Source organism: Lepidochelys olivacea (genome assembly GCF_965140295.1).
Source record: "Lepidochelys olivacea isolate rLepOli2 genome assembly, chromosome: 2".
NCBI lineage: Eukaryota > Metazoa > Chordata > Testudines > Cheloniidae > Lepidochelys > Lepidochelys olivacea.
The window spans coordinates 206,268,234-206,293,673 of record NC_140412.1 but is presented as its reverse complement, the minus strand read 5'-3'; the positions used below and the strand labels follow the sequence as shown (position 1 = coordinate 206,293,673).

The 25,440-nt window shown below is 42.4% G+C and overlaps 1 protein-coding gene across 2 annotated transcripts in view; it reads left to right on the top strand.

Moving 5' to 3' along the window:
- CHN2 (chimerin 2) overlaps positions 1–21,715 on the top strand; it is a 200,253-nt gene extending 178,538 nt beyond the window's left edge. For both annotated transcript variants that reach the window (XM_084618759.1, XM_084618758.1), the window contains 3 exons: positions 11,707–11,844; positions 16,257–16,362; positions 19,912–21,715. In XM_084618759.1, coding sequence (XP_084474885.1) covers positions 11,707–11,844; positions 16,257–16,362; positions 19,912–20,083 — 416 coding nt within the window. In that variant the 3' untranslated portion in view covers positions 20,084–21,715. The remainder of the gene's footprint in view (positions 1–11,706; positions 11,845–16,256; positions 16,363–19,911) is intronic.
- The last annotated feature ends 3,725 nt before the right edge of the window (positions 21,716–25,440 follow it).

The window sequence follows — 25,440 nt, the reverse complement described above, 5'->3', positions numbered from 1 at the left end:
ACCCGTTGAACCCGAAAATCTAGCCAACTTTCTATCCACCTTACAGTCCATTCATCCAGCCCATACTACTTTAATGTGCTGGCAAGAATACTGTGGGAGACCATGTCAAAAGCTTTGCTAAAGTCAAGGAGCAACACGTCCACTACTTTTCCCTCATCCACAGAGCCAGTTATCTCATCATAGAAGGCAATTAGATTAGTCAGGCATGACTTGCCCGTGGTGAATCCATGCTGACTGTTCCTGATCACTTTCCTCTCCTCTAAGTGCTTCACAATTGATTCCTTGAGGACCTGCTCCATGATTTTTCTAGGGACTGAGGTGAGGCTGACTGGCCTGTAGTTCCCAGGATCCACCTTCTTCCCTTTTTTAAAGATGGGCACTACATTAGCCTTTTTCCAGTCGTCCGGGACTTCCCCTGATCACCATGAGTTTTCAAAGATAATGGCCAATGGCTCTGCAATCACATCCGCCAACTCCTTTAGCACTCTCGGATGCAGCGCGTCCAGCCCCATGGACTTGTGCTCGTCCAGCTTTTCTAAATAGTCCCAAACCACTTCTTTCTCCACAGATAATTCTTCAACCAGGACTGCCCAGTAGAGGTGCAGAATCACATGCTTCTCTTCCTCTGTGTCTCTTGGGGCTTCCTCTAGGAATTCCTCTGAGGTCTCCGCTGCCTCCTCACCCTGCCCATCATCGGTCCCATCCTACGATGAGGCCAGCAGGGTTGAGGAGGGGCTCATGAGTCAGTTCAGGCTCTGTACCTGCAACCCTGGAGAGCTCCCAGTCCAGCTCATCTTGTAGCATGGGTATGTGCTAAGTCAACTCCTGGAGCAATTGCTGGAGTCCTTCACCCTCCAGTACAAGAGCCTGATGTGTTTCATGTGCACCCAGCATTGGGATGGAATCTGGTGAATGCCAGCCATCTCCAGCCTCTGTGAAATCTCCTGGTACAGGTGAGTGTACCTGCCACCTACCTGGTGAAGGACAATCTGCTCCGAGCACACAATGAGCACCCAGGTGTGCTCCAGAGACCAGGTAGTTGCTCTCGGACCACAATCACCTGTACTGATCAATCAATTTTAGTAGAAAACTGTTCTGTGGGAGTCAGGATAGGTTGCTACCACTGCTGGCAAGTGGGTTTCAGGGACTTTCCATTAAGGGTCATGCAGCAAAATGATCAGTGCACTATGGGAATCGCCCTGGAGTACTATCGCTACTCGTGTCCTGGTATACGGCCTTTGCCCTTGTCTACACTACATTGTAGAACAAGTACAGAACAAGTACAGGGTCATGCCACAGCAGAGGTGCTTACATACCCACACCCCTCGGTGCATGCTAGCTTTCATGCACTAGACTGTCCATCAGGAATGTGCCTCAGGGCTTCAGATTTGGACAATATGGGGGTTATGGTACAATAGCACACATGTACCTGTGTTCAGTCTCAAGTGTAGATGGCTCTACATACACACACAAAATGCAGCTTTTCTTGTATACCTATCATCTGACCGTATTTGGGAGGATATTTCCTTTCTTGTGTGTGATATACCATCCTGCTCCTCTCCCATATATAGTATTTCCCTCCTGCTTTGTTTCTTCAAATATTATTTTTGCACTTTATACTTTAAAAAAGTTTCTTTAAAAAAAACAACAACATTTAAAATGGTGTAGATCACATTATCTTAGAAATACTTTGTATCTGAAGTTTTCCTTGTTTGGAAGAAAATTCCTGTAATGGCTACACTGGCTAAGGAGAACTAACCACAAAAGGAGGGATTCTGAAGTGATCATGCTCAAAGTATAACTTACAGACATTAAGAGGATGGCATATTGTTTCTGTGTTGGATGCTGGCATCTTTTCTGCTGCCACTGTTCACACACATACAAATCTTGTTGCTCTGTGAGCTGTGTCTCCACATCATGACTGTAGCAGCCTTTATGGAACTTGTAGGGAGAAGCACAAGTTGCAGGAGGGAAGAGTTTGGAGGAGGCACTAGGAAGTCAGTCTGTGTGCACCTGGATAGAATGTTAGCTGCAGTTGCTGCATCTCTGTAAATATTTGTCTTAAAAAACAGTGTTAGTTTACACCCATGGAATCTGTTCATTTAATTACCCAGCACACAGTACTAACAATGATCTAAGAGGAAACTATTTTACTAAAACTTTTAAGACACACATCATCTTCATCAGGCTATAGGAAATGAAATGTGATAGAATGTTATAGAAAATCTTGTTTAACACTGTGTATCAAACTCCGCCATAGAATAGCAGAGTTCCGGTTGACTTAAACTGGATTTGCAGGGGTACAATGAAGGCAGAATTTTACCCCCAGTGCCGTAGGATTCTTAAAGGGACAGTGACTTGTTCCTACAAAAGCATTACAATATAAATGAGAAAGGAAACTGAAACTTAGAAGTTAAAGTCACTGGAAGAGAATGTTATCTCTGGATATATTATCTCAGGTTGATAAATGCTGATGAAGCTGGGATGTTAAACAGGAGATGTGCCTAGTTCTTACATACAGTAAATTCCTTTATACAGCCAAATGGTGTAAATGGGCCTTAGTGTACATGAGAATTAGGCTTATTGAGGTTGTGACAATGTTCTGTTTCAGCTATTTTTAACTAGAATAAGAGGAATAATAAGGATTTATTTAATCTAATGAATGTGGATGCTGTAGAGCAACAGTCGTTCTCTGTACTGCTGTTGACCTGCTGCATTCTGATGGCATAGAAAACACTCATTGTGCAGTTTGTCCACAGAGACGCCATTGTAGTAAATGCATTTTGTCCTTTTATTTGTTGTTCTTTCTTTGATTGTCTGGCAAACATGTTTGTTATAATATTATGCAGTTAAATATTACATTCAAAAGCACGCTGACTTTTATTGGCATTCGTGTAAACTGTGTGCAAGTGTCTTTGTTTTACTGGATTTGGAGTTTGACAATTTTTTCAAAGGATCAAATCCTAAAGTCTTTAACTTGGGCAATTCTCACAATGACACTAGATTTGGCACAATAAGACCATTGGGTCTGTCAAGGTTCCTCCCCCACTCTGAACTCTAGGGTACAGATGTGGGGACCTGCATGAAAACCTCCTAAGCTTACTTTTACCAGCTTAGATTAAAACTTCCCCAAGGTACAAATTAATTTTATCCTTTGTGCTTGGAATAACCACTGCCACCACCAAACTCTAACTGGGTTTACTGGGAAATGTAGTTTGGACACGTCTTTCCCCCCAAAATCCTCCCAACCCTTGCACCCCACTTCCTGGGAAAGGTTTGGTAAAAATCCTCACCAATTTGCATAGGTGACCGCAGACCCAAACCCTTGGATGTGAGAACAATGAAAAAGCATTCAGTTTTCTTACAAGAAGACTTTTAATAGAAATAGAAGTAACTAGGAGTAAAGGAATCACCCCTGTAAAATCAGGATGGTAGGTACCTTACAGGGTAATTAGATTCAAAACATAGAGAATCCCTCTAGGCAAAACCTTAAGTTACAAAAAAGACACACAGACAGAAATAGTCATTCTGTTCAGCACAATTCTTTTCTCAGCCCTGGTCTACACTAGGACTTTAGGTCGAATTTAGCAGCGTTAAATCGATGTAAACCTGCACCCGTCTACACAATAAAGCCCTTTATTTCGACTTAAAGGGCTCTTAAAATCGATTTCCTTACTCCACCCCTGACAAGTGGATTAGCGCTTAAATCGACGTTGCCGGCTCGAATTTCGGGTACTGTGGACACAATTCGATGGTATTGGCCTCTGGGAGCTATCCCAGAGTGCTCCATTATGACCGCTCTGGACAGCACTCTCAACTCAGATGCACTGGCCAGGTAGACAGGAAAAGAACCGCGAACTTTTCAATCTCATTTCCTGTTTGGCCAGCGTGGCAAGCTGCAGGTGACCATGCAGAGCTCATCAGCACAGGTGACCATGATGGAGTCCCAGAATCGCAAAAGAGCTCCAGCATGGACCGAACGGGAGGTACGGGATCTGATCGCTGTTTGGGGAGAGGAATCCGTGCTATCAGAACTCCGTTCCAGTTTTCGAAATGCCAAAACCTTTGTCAAAATCTCCCAGGGCATGAAGGACAGAGGCCATAACAGGGACCCGAAGCAGTGCCACGTGAAACTGAAGGAGCTGAGGCAAGCCTACCAGAAAACCAGAGAGGCGAACAGCCGCTCTGGGTCAGAGCCCCAAACATGCCGCTTCTATGATGAGCTGCATGCCATTTTAGGGGGTTCAGCCACCACTACCCCAGCCGTGTTGTTTGACTCCTTCAATGGAGATGGAGGCAATACGGAAGCAGGTTTTGGGGACGAAGAAGATGATGAGGAGGAGGAGGTTGTAGATAGCTCACAGCAAGCAAGCGGAGAAACCGGTTTTCCCGACAGCCAGGAACTGTTTCTCACCCTAGACCTGGAGCCAGTACCCCCTGAACCCACCCAAGGCTGCCTCCTGGACCCAGCAGGCGGAGAAGGGACCTCTGGTGAGTGTACCTTTTAAAATACTATACATGGTTTAAAAGCAAGCATGTGAAAGGATTACTTTGCCCTGGCATTTGCGGTTCTCTTAGATGTAGTCCTAAAGCCTTTGCAAAAGGTTTCTGGGGAGGGCAGCCTTATTGCGTCCTTCATGGTAGGACACTTTACCACTCCAGGCCAGTAACACGTACTCGGGAATCATTTTAGAACAAAGCATTGCAGTGTATGTTTGCTGGCATTCAAACAACATCCGTTCTTTATCTCTCTGTGTTATCCTCAGGAGAGTGAGATATTATTCATGGTCACCTGGTTGAAATAGAGTGCTTTTCTTCAGGAGACACTCAGAGGAGCCCATTCCTGCTGGGCTGTTTGCCTGTGGCTAAACAGAAATGTTCCCCGCTGTTAGCCACAGGGAGGGGGGAAGGTTGAGGGGGTAGTCACGCGGTGGGAGGAGGCAAAATGCGACCTTGTAACGAAAGCACATGTGCTATGTATGTAATGTTAACAGCAAGATTTACCCTGAAAGGGTGTAGCCACTGTTTTATAAAATGTGTCTTTTTAAATACCGCTGTCCCTTTTTTTTTTCTCCACCAGCTGCATGTGTTTCAGTGATCACAGGATCTTCTCCTTCCCAGAGGCTAGTGAAGCTTAGAAAGAAAAAAAAAAATGCACTCACGATGAAATGTTCTCCGAGCTCATGCTGTCCTCCCACACTGACAGAGCACAGACGAATGCGTGGAGGCAAATAATGTCAGAGTGCAGGAAAGCACAAAATGACCGGGAGGAGAGGTGGCGGGCTGAAGAGAGTAAGTGGCGGGCTGAAGAGAGGGCTGAAGCTCAAATGTGGCGGCAGCGTGATGAGAGGAGGCAGGATTCAATGCTGAGGCTGCTGCAGGACCAAACCAGTATGCTCCAGTGTATGGTTGAGCTGCAGCAAAGGCAGCTGGAGCACAGACTGCCACTGCAGCCCCTCTGTAACCAACCGCCCTCCTCCCCAAGTTCCATAGCCTCCACACCCAGACGCCCAAGAACGCGGTGGGGGGCCTCCGGCCAACCAGCCACTCCACCACAGAGGATTGCCCAAAAAAAAGAAGGCTGTCATTCAATAAATTTTAAAGTTGTAAACTTTTAAAGTGCTGTGTGGCATTTTCCTTCCCTCCTCCACCACCCCTCCTGGGCTACCTTGGTAGTCATCCCCCTATTTGTGTGATGAATGAATAAAGAATGCATGAATGTGAAGCAACAATGACTTTATTGCCTCTGCAAACGGTGATTGAAGGGAGGAGGGGCGGGTGGTTAGCTTACAGGGAAGTAGAGTGAACCAAGGAGCGGGGGGTTTCATCAAGGAGAAACAAACAGAACTTTCACACCGTAGCCTGGCCAGTCATGAAACTGGTTTTCAAAGCTTCTCTGATGCGTACCGCGCCCTCCTGTGCTCTTCTAACCGCCCTGGTGTCTGGCTGCGCGTAACCAGCAGCCAGGCGATTTGCCTCAACCTCCCACCCCGCCATAAACGTCTCCCCCTTACTCTCACAGATATTGTGGAGCACACAACAAGCAGTAATAACAGTGGGAATATTGGTTTCGCTGAGGTCTAAGCGAGTCAGTAAACTGCGCCAGCGCGCCTTTAAACGTCCAAATGCACATTCTACCACCATTCTGCACTTGCTCAGCCTGTAGTTGAACAGCTCCTGACTACTGTCCAGGCTGCCTGTGTACGGCTTCATGAGCCATGGCATTAAGGGGTAGGCTGGGTCCCCAAGGATACATATAGGCATTTCAACATCCCCAACAGTTATTTTCTGGTCTGGGAATAAAGTCCCTTCCTGCAGCTTTTGAAACAGACCAGAGTTCCTGAAGATGCGAGCGTCATGCACCTTTCCCGGCCATCCCACGTTGATGTTGGTGAAACGTCCCTTGTGATCCACCAGAGCTTGCAGCACTATCGAAAAGTACCCCTTGCGGTTTATGTACTCGGCGGCTTGGTGCTCCGGTGCCAAGATAGGGATATAGGTTCCGTCTATAGCCCCACCACAGTTAGGGAATCCCATTGCAGCAAAGCCATCCACTATGACCTGCACATTTCCCAGGGTCACTACCCTTGATATCAGCAGATCTTTGATTGCGTGGGCTACTTGCATCACAGCAGCCCCAACGGTAGATTTGCCCACTCCAAATTGATTCCCAACTGATCGGTAGCTGTCTGGCATTGCAAGCTTCCACAGGGCTATCGCCACTCGCTTCTCAACTGTGAGGGCTGCTCTCATCTTGGTATTCATGCGCCTCAGGGCAGGGGAAAGCAAGTCACAAAGTTCCATGAAAGTGCCCTTACGCATGCGAAAGTTTCGCAGCCACTGGGAATCGTCCCAGACCTGCAACACTATGCGGTCCCACCAGTCTGTGCTTGTTTCCCGAGCCCAGAATCGGCGTTCCACAGCATGAACCTGCCCCATTAGCACCATGATGCATGCATTGGCAGGGCCCATGCTTTCAGAGAAATCTGTGTCCATGTCCTGATCACTCACGTGACCGCGCTGACGTCGCCTCCTCGCCCAGTATCGCTTTGCCAGGTTCCGGTGCTGCATATACTGCTGGATAATGCGTGTGGTGTTTAATGTGCTCCTAATTGCCAAAGTGAGCTGAGCGGCCTCCATGCTTGCCTTGGTATGGCGTCCGCACAGAAAAAAGGCGCGGAACGATTGTCTGCCGTTGCTCTGAGGGAGGGAGGGGCGACTGACGACACGGCTTACAGGGTTGGCTTCAGGGAGCTAAAATCAACAAAGGGGGTGTCTTTACATCAAGGAGTATTTCAGGCAGGACTTCACGGAGGGTTCCAATAAGAAATGGTGCACCTAAGTTATCGTTCTTATTGGAACAAGAAGGTTAGCCTGGCCTCTGATTGATACATGGCTAGATTTACCTCGCTGCACCTTCTCTGTGAGTGACTGCAGTGTGACCTAGAAGAATGAGTCCCCTAGACAGGGGAGGGGGGGAAGCAAATGAGTACAAAACAAATCTGGTCTATTTCTTGTTTTGATCCACTCCATCTATCTTTTACATCTTTGGCTGGCAGCAGACGGTGCAGAAGGACTGCATGCCATCCACATCTCATGGCTGCTCGGCAGAAGATGGTACAGTACGACTGCTAGCAGTCCGTATCGCCTGCCCGCTCACCATAAGACGGTTCAATAGGACTGACTGCAGGACTAAAGAGAATGACCTGGTCATGTCACTCCAAATTTAGTCCCTGCGCCCATGTCTGCCCAGGCGCTCCCAGCCAACGTGGCCAGGAGCACCTCGGACATGACGATGACGGCTACCAGTCGTATTGTACTGTCTGCTACCACAAGGCAAGAGGTTGCTGCTATTGTGTAGCAATGCAGTACCGCGTCTGCCAGCACCCAGGAGACATAGAGTGACGGTTACCTGAGCGGGCTCCATGCTTGCCGTGGTATGGCGTCTGCACAGGTAACTCAGGAAAAAAGGCGCGAAACGATTGTCTGCCCTTGCTTTCACGGAGGGAGGGAGGGAACGGGGGCCTGACGATATGTACCCAGAACCACCCGCGACAATGTTTTAGCCCCATCAGGCATTGGGATCTCAACCCAGAATTCCAATGGGCAGCGGAGATTGCGGGAACTGTGGGATAGCTACCCACAGTGCAACACTCCGGCAGTCGACTCTAGCCTCGGTACTGTGGAAGCGCTCCGCCGAGTTAATGCACTTAATGCACTTAGAGCATTTTCTGTGGGGACACACACACTCGAATATATAAAACCGATTTCTAAAAAAACGACTTCTATAAATTCGACCTTATTCCGTAGTGTAGACATACCCTCAGCCATTTAAAGAAATCATAATCTAACGCATACCTAGCTAGATTACTTACTAAAAGTTCTAAGACTCCATTCCTGTTCTATCCCCAGCAAAGCAGCATACCAACAGACACAGACCCTTTGTTTTTCTCCCTCCTCCCAGCTTTTGAAAGTATCTTGTCTCTTCATTGGTCATTTTGGTCAGGTGCCAGCGAGGTTACCTTTAGCTTCTTAGCCCTTTACAGGTGAGAGGATTTTTCCTCTGGCCAGGAGGGATTTTAAAGGGCTTTACCCTTCCCTTTACATTTATGACAGGGTCCAAGGACCTTTGAAGGAAAATGTAGTTTTAGTGTAAGTGTAATTCAGCACTGAATGTGCATAGTTTAGATTTGTGGAAGGTAATACCAGTTCTGATCTCTTTCCCTGTAAGTAATTATTTATAGCCCATCTAAAATGTGCTGTGCCCTGTAAACAACAAAGAAAAAACATGGTCCTTGACTTGAAGAGTCCAAATTTAGACATAACAGGTGGTTTGGGAAGAGCAAGGGATGGGAGGAAAGAACAGAAAAATGTAAGTTGTGCTATATTATTGTGTGCTAAATGAATTACATTTTTACAGATTAGTACAGAAAAGCTTTTGGTATTGACATCATAACAGCTGCTATGTGGCAATTTATCTTATTGCAGAGTTGTGGACAATTTTGGTAATACAGAAAGAAAAAGGTATCGTAAAATCAATTAGGTTCCTTTAAGTTAATAGCACTGATGCTCCTCTGTTTTACACTTTGTCCTTGACTCCACTTGCTATGAGTTAACACTTCTTCCTTAAGTGCTTTGAATGTTTCTAAAACTTTTAAATACAAATCCAGGCATCCTGGGAAAATAGAAAATAAGTGTAGCTTGCCAGAGTTGCTTTAATAGGGGAAAAAAAACATCAATAGGTATCTGTTGGAGAATATTTTAAATTTGTGACTTTCCATATAACAGTGTATTTTTATTCCCTTCCAAAAATTTTCTTCAGTTGCATTTTTTATAGACATATGTTTATTTTTGAAGTGCCACAGTCTTTGGAGACAACTAATTTTGTGATTCATGAACTAATACACTTTTGTTACAGTGATCTTCAAGCAAAGATATAAATAAAATGTATGTTTGTGTGGCATTTGATGCAGCTAGAGTGCCAGTTTAAGGATGCTTGCTATACTACACTGTAAAAACATTGAATAAATAGCACTTCCATTTAGTATACTAGTGACCTTGCTGTTAAATAAAGACAAGTAATGGATGCAACATTCGGATTTGCCATATCTGTTTGATGCAGCTGCTGTCTTCTTGAAAGCATCTGTTTTCAGTGTAGCATTTTTCGCATTCCGTGTACAGCAATTAAATAGAGCTGTCCAAACAATGTTTTATAATACTAATGCTACTGTGCCAAGTATGTGTGGATAAACAAGAGATTGGGGCAGAGTAAACGTTCTGTTAGGGGTATGGATGCTGTGTTAAATTAAATACTGATGTATGTGTTCAGACTACTCAGCTATATCAAAAAAGGCTGTTTATTTTAAACGCTAAGCATATAATCTTCTCTTGATGAGTACATGTAGGTCCTGTTAGTGCTAATGAGAGTTATGCGCATGCATTAGACAGAAGAACCGATTCCTTCAAGATTAATGCCGTAGGTTTGTACAGAACATCTAGAATCAACACAAGCTGTTTTCTCCTGCAGTGAAAAAATAATCTGAAGCATGTTTACAGTACATTCCCTCTTAAGAAAGACTGTCACCAGCACCTTAGGAGCAGTATACATAACATACACACTTTATCTATTTTAGGTACTTGTATGGCCCCCATTACCCCAGTATCCGAGCTCCTCACTATGTTTCATGTATTTATCCTCACAACACCCCTATGAGGTAGGGAAGTAATACTGTCATTACAGATGGGTACTGAAACATGGAGAAAATAAGTGTCTTGCCCAAGGTCATATAGTGAGTCTGGGTGGAGCAGGGAATTAAACCTGGCCTCCCAAGTCCCAGGCTGCCACCCTAACCACTGGCCTATCCTTCCTCTCTCTTGTGGATGGGCATACTGGGTATGGCATATTCCCTTGCACTGGGGCTGGTTGAAAAAGGCAAAGAGAAGAGCAAGCGTGTCACTTTCAGCTGCAGGCAGAGAGAGAATGCCATGAGTCCTGAGCAGTTCTCAAAGTGAAGAAAAATGTGGACATTGTGGTACTGAAAATAAGGGTGGAGAGAGGAAGCTATACACACACACACACACACAGACAGGTGTCCATATAATCTGACACGGGTGTGGCCAGTTTCTGAGAAAAGGAAGGGGTGTTTCTGATGCACAAGAACTAGCCCTTTTCTCCAACTCTTCAGTGAGATGGAAGGAAAAGAGGTGTTTACAGGCATAACAAATGCTGACTTTTGGAAAAGGTCAAGTCAGTGCATAATGGAAAAATGTCTGCAAATAGTCATTTGAACTTGAAAACTAACTTTGATTCAGCTATGTTTGAAATTCGTTCATTTTCCTTTTCGGCAGGCATTTCAGTGGTCAAGCTTTACTAGCATCAACTGAGTGTTAAGCTAAAATGATTGAAAGGGAGTTTTGAATTATTCTGCTGCAATATATGAAATTCAAAATTCATGTAAGTTTGGTTACATAAGTCACATAATCATTTAACAGAAACAGTACCACATGACTTGCATAGCTAAATGCCATGGCAGGACTATTTAAATTGAGATATTTACCTGAAACTGTTCACATGCTGTTTGGATAGGAAAATAAGTTTAGAAGACAACAGAAAATTTCAAAGCAACAAGAGGATTCTGTGATCTGTTTATCATTGTGGCCCACATAATCATGTGATTGATTTAAAAGAGCAGGGTTCTTTTCCAAACTGGTGTTGATCTGCTTGGTAACCTTGAGCAAGTCACTTCACCTCTGTGTGTCTCAGTTTCCCCACTTGTAAAATACAGTTATCTCCTTTGTAAATGGCTTTGAGATCTGTATGTAAAAAGTGCTATATAAAAGCTAGCTATTAGAGTGTTATTGTCAACATTTAACGAACAGGCAGAATTCAGCAGTTCCATTATTCATCCCTGAATTTTTGCACTCAGCATTAGAAATCCTACATGGGATGATATACTGTAGATTTTGGTGGTGTATTTGCCAGTCTACATTGAAGCTATAAACAGCAACACTTGAAAAATAGTGGAGGAAATACTACTCTCATTGATATACTGGAGAATTGGTGGTTATATGTTTGTTTCAAATGCTGTCTGCAGATTATTTCTTGTGAGGATGGAAGGAATAACCCTTAATCAGTATTAAGGAGGCCAAGTCTTGCCGAAGTAAAATTATGCTATTTTAACAAGAGATTTCTTGCTTCTCTTCTAGATGGTGACAAGGCTGATATCTCTGCAAGTTTATATCCAGACATAAACATTATTGCTGGAGCACTGAAGCTATATTTCAGAGACTTGCCGATTCCTGTAATCACCTATGAGACCTACTCCAAGTTTATAGAGGCAGCAAGTAAGAATTGCATAACAATTCATATAATTTTTAATTACATTTTCTCCTAAAAAATGTTTTTATAAAAAATATCAACCTTTCCAACAAAGTGGAAGGAAATGCATTGCTTTGTTCATTGCTCTTTCATCATTTTCCTCTTTTAAATGGAATGTTTACATCAGTGTTGATATAAAGCTGTTCCCCCTGCAGCTATGTATGGCTGTGTAAATCAGTGTAGCTTCTCTGGAGTCAAGGGAGTTACAGCTTACACCAGCTGAGGATCTGAGCCAATCTGTTTGCTGTAATGGGAGCTGTTTATGCAGTTGTCTTAAAAAATACAGTTCTGCTTTAAGGGATTAAACCTGCTTTAAGGCATTGGGAGATCCCTAGGGACAGGAAAGGAAGCATCTTTTCTCTATTCTACGAGCTACAGAGTAGTAACGGAGCTGTTCCTCAGCTACTATTCTATTCACAGGGCAGAGGAGTTGCGATAGTGCTTGTTCCTTTATACAGCCAAGACGAGAATAGTCAATGAATCCATCACATACTGCTTTTTGTACCCCAGGCCCAAATTGCCATTGTGACGGAGCATGCAGTGAGCCCCTATGAAGCTGGACTTTATGGGAAGCAGAGGATGCACATCCCCTATATTAGTTCTCATGTTCTCTGCTCCCCTTGTGCAACAGAACAGCACTGGCTCCAAAGCAAATCTGGCAGAGGAAGAAGCAGGATTTGCCCCCAAGTTTCTTTGTTAATACTACTTTGTTACACATGATGATGTTCTGTTATAAAAACTTGCTGAAATGGAATTCCACTGGAACTAGGTGAGTGCGCAACTCTGAAAAGATTCCAGAATAAATCGATTCAAGATTTCAAGTAAGGAATCATGCATTTTTTTAAATAACTGAGTCCCATTGATTTTAAAACTATACTTTAGAGCAAAGAACAGAAGAATGGACATACTGGGTCAGACCAAAGTCCATCTAGCCCAATATCCTGTCTTCTGACAGTGGCCAATGCCAGGTGCTTCAGAGGGAATGCACAGAACAGGTAACCACCAAGTGATCCATCCCCTGTCGCCTATTCCCAGCATCTAGCAAACAGAGGCTAGGGACACCATCCCTGCCCATCCTGGCTAATAGCCATTGATGGACCTATCCTCCGTGAAGTTATCTAGTTCTTTTTTGAACCCTGATATAGTCTTGGCCTTCACAGCATCATCTGGCAAGGAGTTCCACAGTTTGACTGTGCGTTGCATGAAGAAATACTTCCTTTTGTTTGTTTTAAATGTGCTGCCTATTAATTTCATTTGGTGACCCCTAGTTCTTGTGTTATGAGCAGGAATAAATAACACTTCCCTATTTACTTTCTCCAAACGAGTTATGATTTTAAAGAGCTCTATCATATCCCCCATTAGTCATCTCTTTTCCAAGATGGAAAATCCCAGTCTTATTAATCTCTCCTCATATGGCAGCTGTTCCATACCCATAATCATTTTTGTTGCCCTTTTCTGAATCTTTTCCAATTCCAATATATCTTTTTTGAGAAGCGGGGACCACGTTTCAACTCAGAATTCAAGATGTGGGCACATCATGGATTTATATAGAGACAATATGATACTTTCTGTCCTATCTATTCCTTTCCTCATGATTCCCAACATTCTGTTAGCTTTTTTGACTGCCGCTGCACATTGGGTGGCTATTTTCAGAGAATTATCCATAATGACTCCAAGATCTTTCTTGAGTAGTAACAGCTAATTTAGACCCCATCAGTTTGTATGTAACATTGGGATTATGTTTTCCAGTGTGCATTACTTTGAATTTATTAACATTGAATTTCATCTGCCATTTTATTGTCCAATCACCCAGTTTAGTGAGATCCCTTTGTAACTCTTCGCAGTCTGCTTTGGACTTAACTATCTTGAGTAGTTTTGGATCATCTGCAAATTTTGCCACCTCACGTTTACCCCTTTTTCCAGATCATTTGTGAATATGTTGAACAGTATTGGTCCCAGTACAGACCCCTGGGGGACATCTCTATTTATTTATTTCCATTCTGAAAACTGACCGTTTATTCCTACACTTTGTTTCCTGTCCTTTAACCAGTTACTAATCAATGAAAGGGCCTTCCCTCTTATCCCATGACAGCTTACTTTGCTTAGAGCCTTTGTTGAGGGAACTTGTCGAAGTCTTTCTGAAAATCTAAGTACACTATACCCACTGGATCATCCTTGTCCACATGCTTGTTGACCCCCTCAAAGAATTCTAATAGATTGGTGAGGCATGATTTCCCTTTACAAAAACCATGTTGAATCTCCCCCAACAAATCATGTTCATCTATGCGTCTGATCATTCGGTTCTTTACTATAGTTTCAACCAGTTTTCCCAGTACTGAAGTTAGGCTTACCGGCCTCTAATTTCCAGGATCACTTATGGAGCCTTTTTTAAAAGTTGGTGCCACAGTAGCTATCCTCCAGTCATCTGGTACAAAAGGTGATTTAAATGATAGGTTAGTAGATCTGCAATTTCACATTTGAGTTCCTTAGGCACTGTGGACTCCAGGGCTGGAGCACCCTTGGGAAAAAAATGATGGGTGCTCAACACCTACCAGCAGCTCCCATATCAGCACCTCCCCCCCTCCCAGCCCTTCCCACCTGCCATGGATCAGCTGTTCCACATTGTGCAAGAGGCGCTGGGGGGAGAGGAGTAAGGCTGCAGCCCGCTCAGGGGAGGGGGTGGAATAGGGCGGGAAGAGGCAGGGTAAGGGTGGGGCCTTGGGGGAAAGGATAGAGTGAGGGCGGGGCTTGGGGCAGGGCTCGGGGGCAGCACCCTCTGGCACATTAGAAAGTCAGCACCTATGCCTGGGTGAATACCATCTGGTCCTGGTGTCTTATTACTGTTTAGCTTATCAATTTGTTCCAAAACCTCCTCTAATGACACCTCAATCTGGGACAGTGCCTCAGATTTGTCACCAAAAAAGAATGGATCAGATCTGAGAATCTCCCTCACATCCTCATCCATGAAGACCGATGCAAAGAATTCATTTAGTTTCTTCGCAATGGCCTTATCGTCTTTGAGTGCTCCTTTAGCATCTCAATCATTCAGTGGCCCCACTGGTTGTTTAGCAGGCTTCCTGCTTCTTATGTACTTTTTTTGCTTTTACTTTTTGAGTCTTTGGCTATTCTTTACATTCTTTTTTGACCTTTCTAATTATATTTTTACATATCACTTGCCAGAATTTATGCTCTTTTCTATTTTCCTCAATAGGATTTAACTTACACTTTTTAAAGGATGCCTTTCTGAAGCATGGATAAGCAAAAAATATAATATTCTAAACTATTCCCCTTTCCCTTCCTCCTCGCCACACACTCTTAATAATATCACAGTCCTCTCACTTACGCTCCTCTCTCTTTCTTTCCACATCATATGAAATTCTTCAAGCTTGTCACTAATCTTATAAATAACATGCTAAGATCAATTTACCAACCTTTTAAAAAGCATGACAAAGATTTGTAGCCTTCTAAGGTTCAATCTGTTTGTGTTCCTAAATTTTGATGAAAAATTATGTAGCAAATATAACTTTGCCTTGGCTTGGAATATATAATGCCATATTCTTCTTATAGAATTCCTGTCTAGATAGTTGGACATTGCCAAATATTTTAAATTACCATCACAATTCCCACGTCACCATTATCTACAATACAATACATGATTTTGTGATGTTGTTTGATTTTAGTTTCATTAGCAAATTTTTAGTACCATCCAATATATTTGACCGCTGCCTCAAAGGATATATTTAACTTAAATTCCCATTGTAAGGAACTCATGCAACCTGTGTAGAGCTTGGATGTGAATTAGTATAGCTTACCCCTATTGGTCATTGCATATCAGAGGCCACCCAGGCTGCCTATATAAGAACTCAGTGAGTGCCCATCAGCATCTGCTCAGTGCAACGGCTGCCTGGCTCCTCACCTGCTAGGTGTAGTGCTGTGTTCTTGACATATAGTCTGATGCTGCTTCAGCTGAACCCAAATCTGTTGTGTTATCTTGTTCCATGACACCCATCTTTCTTTGATGGATAGTCCAGATATCACATAAAATCAGAGGTGAGATGAAGGGTAGATGCAAGTCAGAATATTAAAAATACTGTAAGAGAAGGTTCAGGTGCTGTAGGCAGACACGCAGGCATAAAAGTAATTACACAAAGTCTCAGTTGTTGATTGCTTCACAGGTTAAAACCATTTTATTAGCTACCTTGGCATCCTTGCAAAAACACTCCATATATAAATGTAATATTTATCTTCAGCTGCACATTCAAGAACTGGACTATACCATTTGTCCTTGTAAATGATTCCGTAACATTATTGCAGCTTCTTGCATTATTGCTATTTATATGTGTAAAACTACTGACATTAATTCTGTTGTGTTTTACAGAAATCTCTAATCCTGATGAACGATTAGAAGCTGTCCATGAAGTACTGATGCTACTTCCTGCTGCGCACTATGAGACACTTAGATATCTAATGATTCATCTCAAAAAGTAAGTTAGTTTGCATGCAGAATAACCTTTGAACAGCTTACCTCTTTCTACTTTGAGATATAATAGAAAGCAATTATAAGCCTCCATCACAGCCCAAAGGTTAAAACTACACTGCTACAAATAAGATGAGAATAAACAAGGAAGAAGAGTAACTTTGCACTTAGAGCATAGTGCCTTCCATCAGCAAATCTCACTATATGTTAGAAATGTTAATTTAGTTTTGTAATATGACCACACACAGTCACAAAAGAACAAAATACAATAATTTTACTATGTGAGACAATAAATAATTAGGTTATACTTTGCATTACAACTGTAGTTACAGATGTAGTTAACGACAGTTCTTTGCGTATGTGTCAGGGTGGACCCCATTGTAGGGGATCCATGCAAGACTGGAATTTCTCTGAATAGCGGTGTCCATCAGAGCCACACAGGGTCTCCTTGGGCTTCCATAAAAGTGCATTAAGGGTAAATCTCATTCATTTTCCTCTTTCCACCAATGGGAGTGAGATGGAACCTGGCAAGTATCTGATCCACTAATTCTTATTTTTGCCTAAGCCGTCTGAAAATCCTCTTTAGAACTCTTCTGATGACCTTGATTTTTGACTGTTGTGATCACTTCGACCCAACTGGACTTGCTATTGACTGACAGCTAAACCCCCTGTACAAATCCCTCTGTAGAGGGATCCTTAACATGGTGGACTCAAAACCTGTGGGCTTCACATATTGTCCATCCTGTGACGGCCTAATTCTCTTAAAAGATGGCCATGGAAGGTGCCTCAGCTGTCTAGGAAATCACACATTCTCAGCAGATGCTCAGGATGCATGTCATTCTCTGCTAGGACATGTGAGACACAAGGCTGAAGCTCCATCTTCTGGAACAATCCATGAAGGTCTCCTCTGACTCTAAGGTGATGAGCTCTAAGATCCTGCTAGTGGACCACCCTCCCTATCACTCTCCCTATCAGTATCTCTGGCCAGACCCCTACACTGGAGTACCAGGAGGAACCAGATCCAGGGACAGAGCAACACCAGTGCCCTATATCACCACCAAAGGCCCTCATCTTCATCTCCTGACAAAGCAGTATCCTCAGCACTGCTACCAGTATCTCATGACTGTAAACATTCCAAAATCTCCATGTGAAGACTGTTGAAACTCTGGCGACAGAGATGGTAGTGATCATCAGAGAAATCCCACAAGCTATTTGACATCCTGTCAGCTTCTGGTCCAGCCAGGGTTGTCTTCCCCATAAACAGAGGACTGCTTGACCCACTTAAGGGATTATGGCAGATACCGTCTATGATAGCATCCATTGTGAAGCATGTCAAGAAGAGAAACCCAATATCTCCAATGGGATTTGAGTACTTCTATACTCACCCAGCCTGGGCTCTTTAGTTGTGTTGGAGGTACAAGAGAAATCTAAGCTGAGCAGGAGTACCCCCAAGGATACCCAAATGGCTCACCCTATTTGGGAGAAAGTCATACTCCTTTGCTTCTTTACAGCTACGTGTAGCCAACTGCCAGGGATTTCTGACCCAGTATGACTTCCTAACATTGGGCAGGGTGTCACTCTTCCTTGAAAAGGTCCCACACAAGAGCAGGGAGGAGCTAAGAGACATAATTAAGGAAGGTCAGTTAGCACCTATGATGGATGCTTCCAACACCTCAGCAAGGTCTTTGGCCATTTCATTGACAATGCAGAGAGAATCATGGTTCCAAGCATTGGGTATTCCAAGAGAGGTACAGGACCCATAAATATATAGCAAGTGCACTTGCTAAAAGACTCAAAAGCCAGAGATTGTCCCTTACGGGTTCAGAAAATTCTCATCCAAAGCAGGAATTCAGCACCAGGAAGACTTACTCCTCCAAACAGAAAAGATGGTCTGGAACAATACAGACCCAGTAGAGGCACCAATACTGAAAATCCTCAATTATATGCAGCTCCTAAAACAGGCTAGACTAGCATTTGGTTCTCTCAAGGTCCATCTAGCAGCAATGTTGGCATGTCACATGCCAGTACAGTTGCACTCGATCTTCTCTCATCCAGTGGTATCAAAATTCCTTAAGGGTATCCTTCGTATTTACCCTACAGTTAGAAACCTGACCCTTGTGGGATTTCAACATTATTCTGCTATAATTCATGGAGTCGCCCTATGAACCATTGTTGGAGTCTCACTGCATCAAGATGGTATTTTTGGTGACCTTCACTTCTGCATGGAAAGTCAGTGAGCTCCAAGTCTTCGTGGCCAGACTGCCTTACAGATCTGTCCATGGGGATGTTGAGACCACAACCCAAGTTCCTTTCTAAGATGGTCTTGATGTTCACCTGAACAAGTCTGTTACCTTGGCTGTGTTCTTTTCAAAGCTGAACTTGATGCAGGGACAGAAGAAACTGCATGCCTTGAATGTATCCAGGGCTTTGCTATATTACCTTGGTAGAATCAAGCCTTTTGGGCTGCCTCTCTACCTGTTTGTGGCCATTTCCAGCCCATCTAAGGCCAAGTCATCTGTCACAGAGGATCTCCAAGTGGATCACACAGTTCATTTCCACCTGCTATCAGCTGCCTGGAAAGTCTCTCCTTCTGAACATTGAGGTGCACTCTACCAGGGCACAGGCTGGTAAGCATTATACCTTTGACATGGCGGTCAGGGCAGACACCATGTTCAGGAGGGCAGTGCTACAATCATTGTGTGACTGATATGGCTGGAACTCCTCACTTCAGCCGTTCTGAGAAGACACTGCTTGCCAGTCACCTACTGTGGGATCCACAGAAACATACTTGAAGAAAGAATGGTTACTTACCCTCCAGTAACTGTTCTTTCCTAGATGTTGTAGTCTGTGTCGATCCCACAACACCTCCATCACCCCTTTTGAAGTCCTAGGCTAACAGGTTTTGAATTGTGAGGGAACTGAGGTGAGGATTGCAGCTGCCACACCCTTTATGCCCTTGAGGAACGAGTACGAGGAGGCACAGGGCTCATGTACGGTCCTGACAGACACTGCTATTCAAAGAAATTCCAGTCTCACATGTCTGGGCACATGTGCACTGATGATGGGATCCACACTGACTACATCATCTCAAAGGACCACAATTACTGGAGGATAAATAACCATTGTTTACATTGTAATTATCCTATGATTATTCTTTTTGATAAAATAATTACTACTAATTCCTTCTCACTGGAAGTTTAACCACATGACTGAATCACATCAATGTCGTTCCTTACATATATTTTAAGAATCCACATATGTCAACTACATTGTATTTATACTGGAGTTATCAGTTTTGTGGTAAATCTTCCATTTATATGAATAAGTAGCATTTAAAAGTTTTCCATAAGCAAAACCACAGTGAAATTGCACTGTAATTGCTGTGTAACTACAGTGAGATTACAGTCACTAAAGTGTAACCAAGATTGTATGTTGCAACAATATCATTATCTAACAATGCTTGAAGCAAAACAATCCCATAACATAATGCTACTATATATTAGATTTTTCTAGTAAAGAAATTGCTACTTACTAATTTTATTTTTTCCTACTTTAGGGTTACCTTGAATGAAAAGGAGAATTTTATGAATTCTGAAAACTTGGGAATAGTGTTTGGACCTACTTTAATGAGACCTCCAGAGGATAGTACTCTTGCTACCCTGAATGACATGCGGTACCAGAAGCAAATTGTGCAAATTTTAATAGAAAATGAAGATGTTTTGTTCTAAACAATGAAGAAGTAACTTCATAGCCACCTGCTTTGAAATTATAAGTTTAAAGGAAAATCAACATTTCTTTATAGTTTAAAAAAAAAGGAAGAGAAAGTTCCTGGGCTGCACTTCATTTTGTGCAATATTGCAGATGAATGCCAAAATGTTTAATAAAGCCTATGTCTTATAGACATATGCCTCTTTTTTAGAAAAAAAAAAGTCAGAAAAAAATCCTTTTACCTTGTATCTTTTGCCTTGCCTCATATGTATATTTGTTTTGAGATGTTGCAAACACTTTTACTAAGGAACACAAAACATATTTTAATATGGCTAGAGAAGCAAAAAGGTACTACTTAATCAGTGTTACTTGTATACTGCTATACATTTCCCCACTCTGTAAGACATAATTATATGTGTCAATCGTGAAACAGAACCTATATTATCAAGATATTTTACTTTAATTAGCTGCTAGAATGGCATTTTATTTTAGCAAACAGTAATTCAATGTGATGCATTTTTTCCATATATCCTCTCCTGCATTTTTGCTATGATATAATGAAAACATTTACCACTAGTGCAGTATTATCCTGACATACCTCTTTTATTGCAAATGTTTTGAAAGAAAGAGACTTCTTTTTTTAAAAAATGTGTATTCTCACTTTCTTTAGGTTTTTGTTTATATTTTAGGCATTATAAGTTTGTATAGTACATTTTTAGTCATTTGATATTTTCTAACAAGTATGGTCTTATCATTTCTTTTTCCCATCCAAAATGTGGTGTTGAAAGTTTTCAAAAGTCTGGTGGTAGTATCAGTTTCACAAGCCAGACGTTTTTTGGAGTACAGTCATGTGTAAGTTAAGTGATGCTGGGACACTGGATATTTTCTGGCTTTGTTAAAAAGTTAGCACTTTTGTTTTGCTTGATTATTTTTTTTTTGTAAAAAGCAATTTGTCATGTTTCTGTATTTATAAATGTACAGTAAATCTGCTGAAAATGTGAGTGTTTCTCTTGAACTTGTTTTCTGATGGTTTGTTTTTAAAAACAAGAATGTGTAAGAAGTATGGGAGTTGGTAAATTTAATTACTACCAATTTTTTTTTATTTTCCTCCCCTCACAAATGTTGACCTACATGGTTCATAATCTAACTGAAAAATTTTCTAATGTTAAAATGATTTCTCAGCATGAGATTTTTCTAAAAACATAGACAGACAGCATACTTTACTACCAAACTGAATTTTCAGTACAAAAAGCTATAATCTCTCTTTGTCATTGTGTGGATCACATGCTTGGTAACTCAGTGATACAGTTTTCTGAACTATTTCAGGGAGCATAGCTTTCTATTCAAATTGAAAAATGTGTGTAACTATGATAATGAATGGGGGAAGGAATACTGTAAATTTGTTGTTCTTTAGAGAAATTTTTAAGGCCTAGGTAGATTAACCCAGATTGCACAGCAGATGCTAAATAGTTCTGATTTGCTGATGCTACTATAGATTTGCCTAAATTGTACAGGTTTATTTGTTGTAGGTTCTGTACTAAATACTGTCATAAAAATGATCTGGAAATGGTTTTATTTTGTGAAGTAAACTATGCTTTGTAATTTATGATAGTGTAAATGGAAGGAAAATCCTATTAAACGTGTTAAGAGTTCTGGCATCTGTTGTTTTGACCATATAGCAACCTGGGAAACAAACCAAACAGTTTCTATCAGTCCTCCCATCATTGCAGAAAAGTTCATTGCTGGTAAAACTCAGAACTTGTTTTACTGTCAACAGTTTTGAATTGGTAGTGGGATGTTAATACTTCTGCAACTTCTTTACTGAGCTCTGCCACCAAATTTCTATTCTTAGAAGGTCAAGTAAGCAGAGAACCAATATATCCCAATCAGCTATACCACAATGCCTATTCCATGACACCAAAGCAATTTTTTACTCTACTTGCTTGCATGCAAGAGTTTGAATATGACAATTTTCCTTCATTTCTTTTCAGTTGGGATTTTGTTGTTTAAGAGAGAGTTCTGTTTTACTGACAGGTTTCAGAGTAACAGCCCTGTTAGTCTGTATTCACAAAAAAGAAAAGGAGTACTTGTGGCACCTTAGAGACTAACCAATTTATTTGAGCATAAGCTTTCGTGAGCTACAGCTCACTTCATCGGATGCATGCATCCAATGAAGTGAGCTGTAGCTCACAAAAGCTTATGCTCAAATAAATTGGTTAGTCTCTAAGGTGCCACAAGTACTCCTTTTCTTTCTGATTTACTGATACTTTTGAGTTGGAGGAAAGGTGAGCGAAGGTCTGCAATCCTACCTTTGACTGCTTCACCTCTCCCTGTGAAGCGTGAATTGGTGCCTTTGATATACCTTATGCCCTGAATGTTCAACTACTGTAGAAGGTAGTGCCTTTAGAAATATCCGTTTAAAAGCAACTTTGGCTGGAGAAGACCTCTAGTTGATACTATGGATGGTACTTTAAAAGAGAGAGGGAGGTGGAACCAGAGGGAGAGAGGAGTGCAATTATTCTTCTACACACTCTTAATGCTAATCTGGAATTATGGTTGGTCTCTGCCTCAGCTGGCTGACAGGTAGCATCACCTATGGAATGTGAAACTCCAGCTCCCCTCCTGCCATGTCCCTGGTTCGAGTTCTAACTGAAGCAAACGAAAAGCAAGCAGAGCCTGCTCCTGTGAAACAGAATGTCTGCCTGCCAAAGAACAGGGCCAGGCAAACAAACTTCTGGAGAGCAGGAGTATGCACCAATGTGTAGAGTGAGCTGGGTCTGACTGGATTATACCAAGTCTCTTGGTCTCCCCTCACAGAATACAGCAGAGCCTGATGCTGTGATGGCTTTTTCCTCACCAGGCACTGCTAAAGAGTGGTGAGAGTAGTTTGCAAGATTCCCCTGTGGCGTGCATCACTTCACTTTTGGACCATGTCCCCTCAAGGGACACTAGAAGCATATGAAGCCTCTGCTCTAACAAGAGTCCATTTTATCAGCAGTTGTCCCGGAGGTGAGAACAGTAGTGTAGCTGAGGGTAAACATAGGTAAATGGAGAGCACCTGCTTCTCACTGCAGGTGTAGGGACTTTAAATTAGATTAGTTTATCCACTTTTTTTTTTTTACCACAGCACTACTGGGCATGAACCTTGCTCATGTCCATGTCCCTGAAGGGAGCTGTTATTCAATCTCCTTCTCCTTTAGTTCAAAGCACTCTGTCAGCTCACTGCACATGCACCCTCGAGTTTCTGCCATTCAGATGCCCTTGTGGCTTCTTCTTGTATATGAGTGCTGCTACTCTGCCTGCAGCCTATACCACTCACCAGCCGCAAGTGTCTTTCCTGTGTGTTAGCAGACGGGGCACGAGTCACGTGACTCCCTACAATAATACTAATGCATCTTGGACCTACTTACGTTAGCAGAGAAACATTCCATTTTTCTTCTTTCTGTTTCTTGGTGGTGGTTTGAAGGTTAGTACCTGCTATGGGTCCAGTAGAACAGTGCTGAATCCTACTCTTTAACCCCCTCTTGTGAGGCTCACAGCCAGCTAGTTCCAAGAGAGGGAAAACTGTGCAGGCGGTTGTATGAAGAACTAAAAATGAAGCTACTTAGCAATAAATAGTATTCACATAAGATACAGGGCCCAGTTCTCTGCCAGTGTAAACAACCGAGCTAGTTTTAAGATGGAACTCGATACATTTATTAACGGAATTATATGACATGGTTGCCTGCGTTAGCAGGGTACTAGACTCAGGGACCCAGAAGGTCCCTTCCCTATGTTCCTAACTCAAAACAGGTGTAACAGAGTGCAGAGAAGGGCTCATTTGCTCCTCATTCAGTTTCTCCCTGTTTTCAGTGGCTAATCTACCCCATCAGCAGAGGAAAACTACAGACCAGAGTGAAATCTGAGGCATAGCTGGAAAGATAAATGACCCTGTGACACATGGGTTACAAAGAGAAATATGACCACAAATCTTTCTTTAAAATCCCTTGTCTTGCTAGGATCAGTGACACACCACGTTTACTACAATGGGTCACACCATAATTGTATGGGCCAGGCTGGGGAGAAAGTAACTGCAACTCATCAGACAATAGACCAATCAGATGATGGTATCATGCAATCAGCAAATGCCTCAGTCAGCATTTTGAAAGAGGGGAGTAACAGCAGCATGTAAAGTTTTCACTTCCAAAGAAGCTGTTTCTATGTAAACACTAACCTTTGTAACAATCTTGTGTCAGTCAGTATTTTATGACTTTGACCTGCACTGACGACTTTCAAATACAGAACAAGTTTTAGCATTCCTTTAGCCAGGCATGCAACCATACACATGCACACAGAGTTCATTTCCTTCCCCGCCCCCTATTAGAGAAAGGTGTGTGCCTCAAAACTTCATAGAAAATTTCAGACCGCCTGTGTCTTTCTCAAGAATGGACAGATCTCTTTCACTATATAATTTTAGAAACAGACCTGAATCAAAACCCCTTGTATGAATAACTGAATTGTGGGGAAATTTGAATCTTTATCTGAATTTAGCAATTCAGGCCCATAATAATCATAAAATAATAAGAAAAGTAGCATATCACAATTTCTCTGAGAAAGGTATGGAAACTATTATTACTGGTCAATTATATTCATATAATACAATGGTCAGGTTATCTATCTGAATGCCTGGGGATTGGGAGTAGGATATTCTCATTGGAAGGCCCTTGACCCTGACATGGGTCTGATGGAACTCAAAGCCATGATCCTACAAACACTAAAACAGGTTAGTTGATTGCTAGGATCCAGTGCAACACCCATGTTATCTCTCAGGTTACTTAAGGGGAGACTCCCTCTTGTAGGGAGCATTTTATAAAGGATTACATATACACACTTGGAGTCTGCCCATTGCTTCTCTCCCTCATTAATACATACTTATTAATGCCCACATGCCTTATCCTGACGGGCAATGCGGGGAGCAAATGAGCCTTAATCAAGCATAAAATCATATGGGGAGACTATGCAGAAGAGAATTGGGCTGCAAGGTAGTATTCCATGCCACCATGCAGCAATCACAAGCTCATCCACATGATTCGTATTCCATGGGGCAATAAGGGAGGTGGACAGCCTGAGTGGGGAAGAATCAAAGGACACATGCTACATGGCATATTCCTCCAGACAACATCACCATTTTGAATCCTAAGAAATGCTGCTTGAGTTCACCTTACTGTACTTTCCCACCCTACCTAAACCCTGACCCTTTCAACAATTAGGCATGTTCCTTAAATCATTGGAACTAATCACAATAATAAAGTTAAGCACGTGTAAGTGTTGGAAGGATCAGGGCCTAATGAGTCCCACTGGAGGTGTCACATGGGCAGGATTGTTAGAGGTGGGGAGA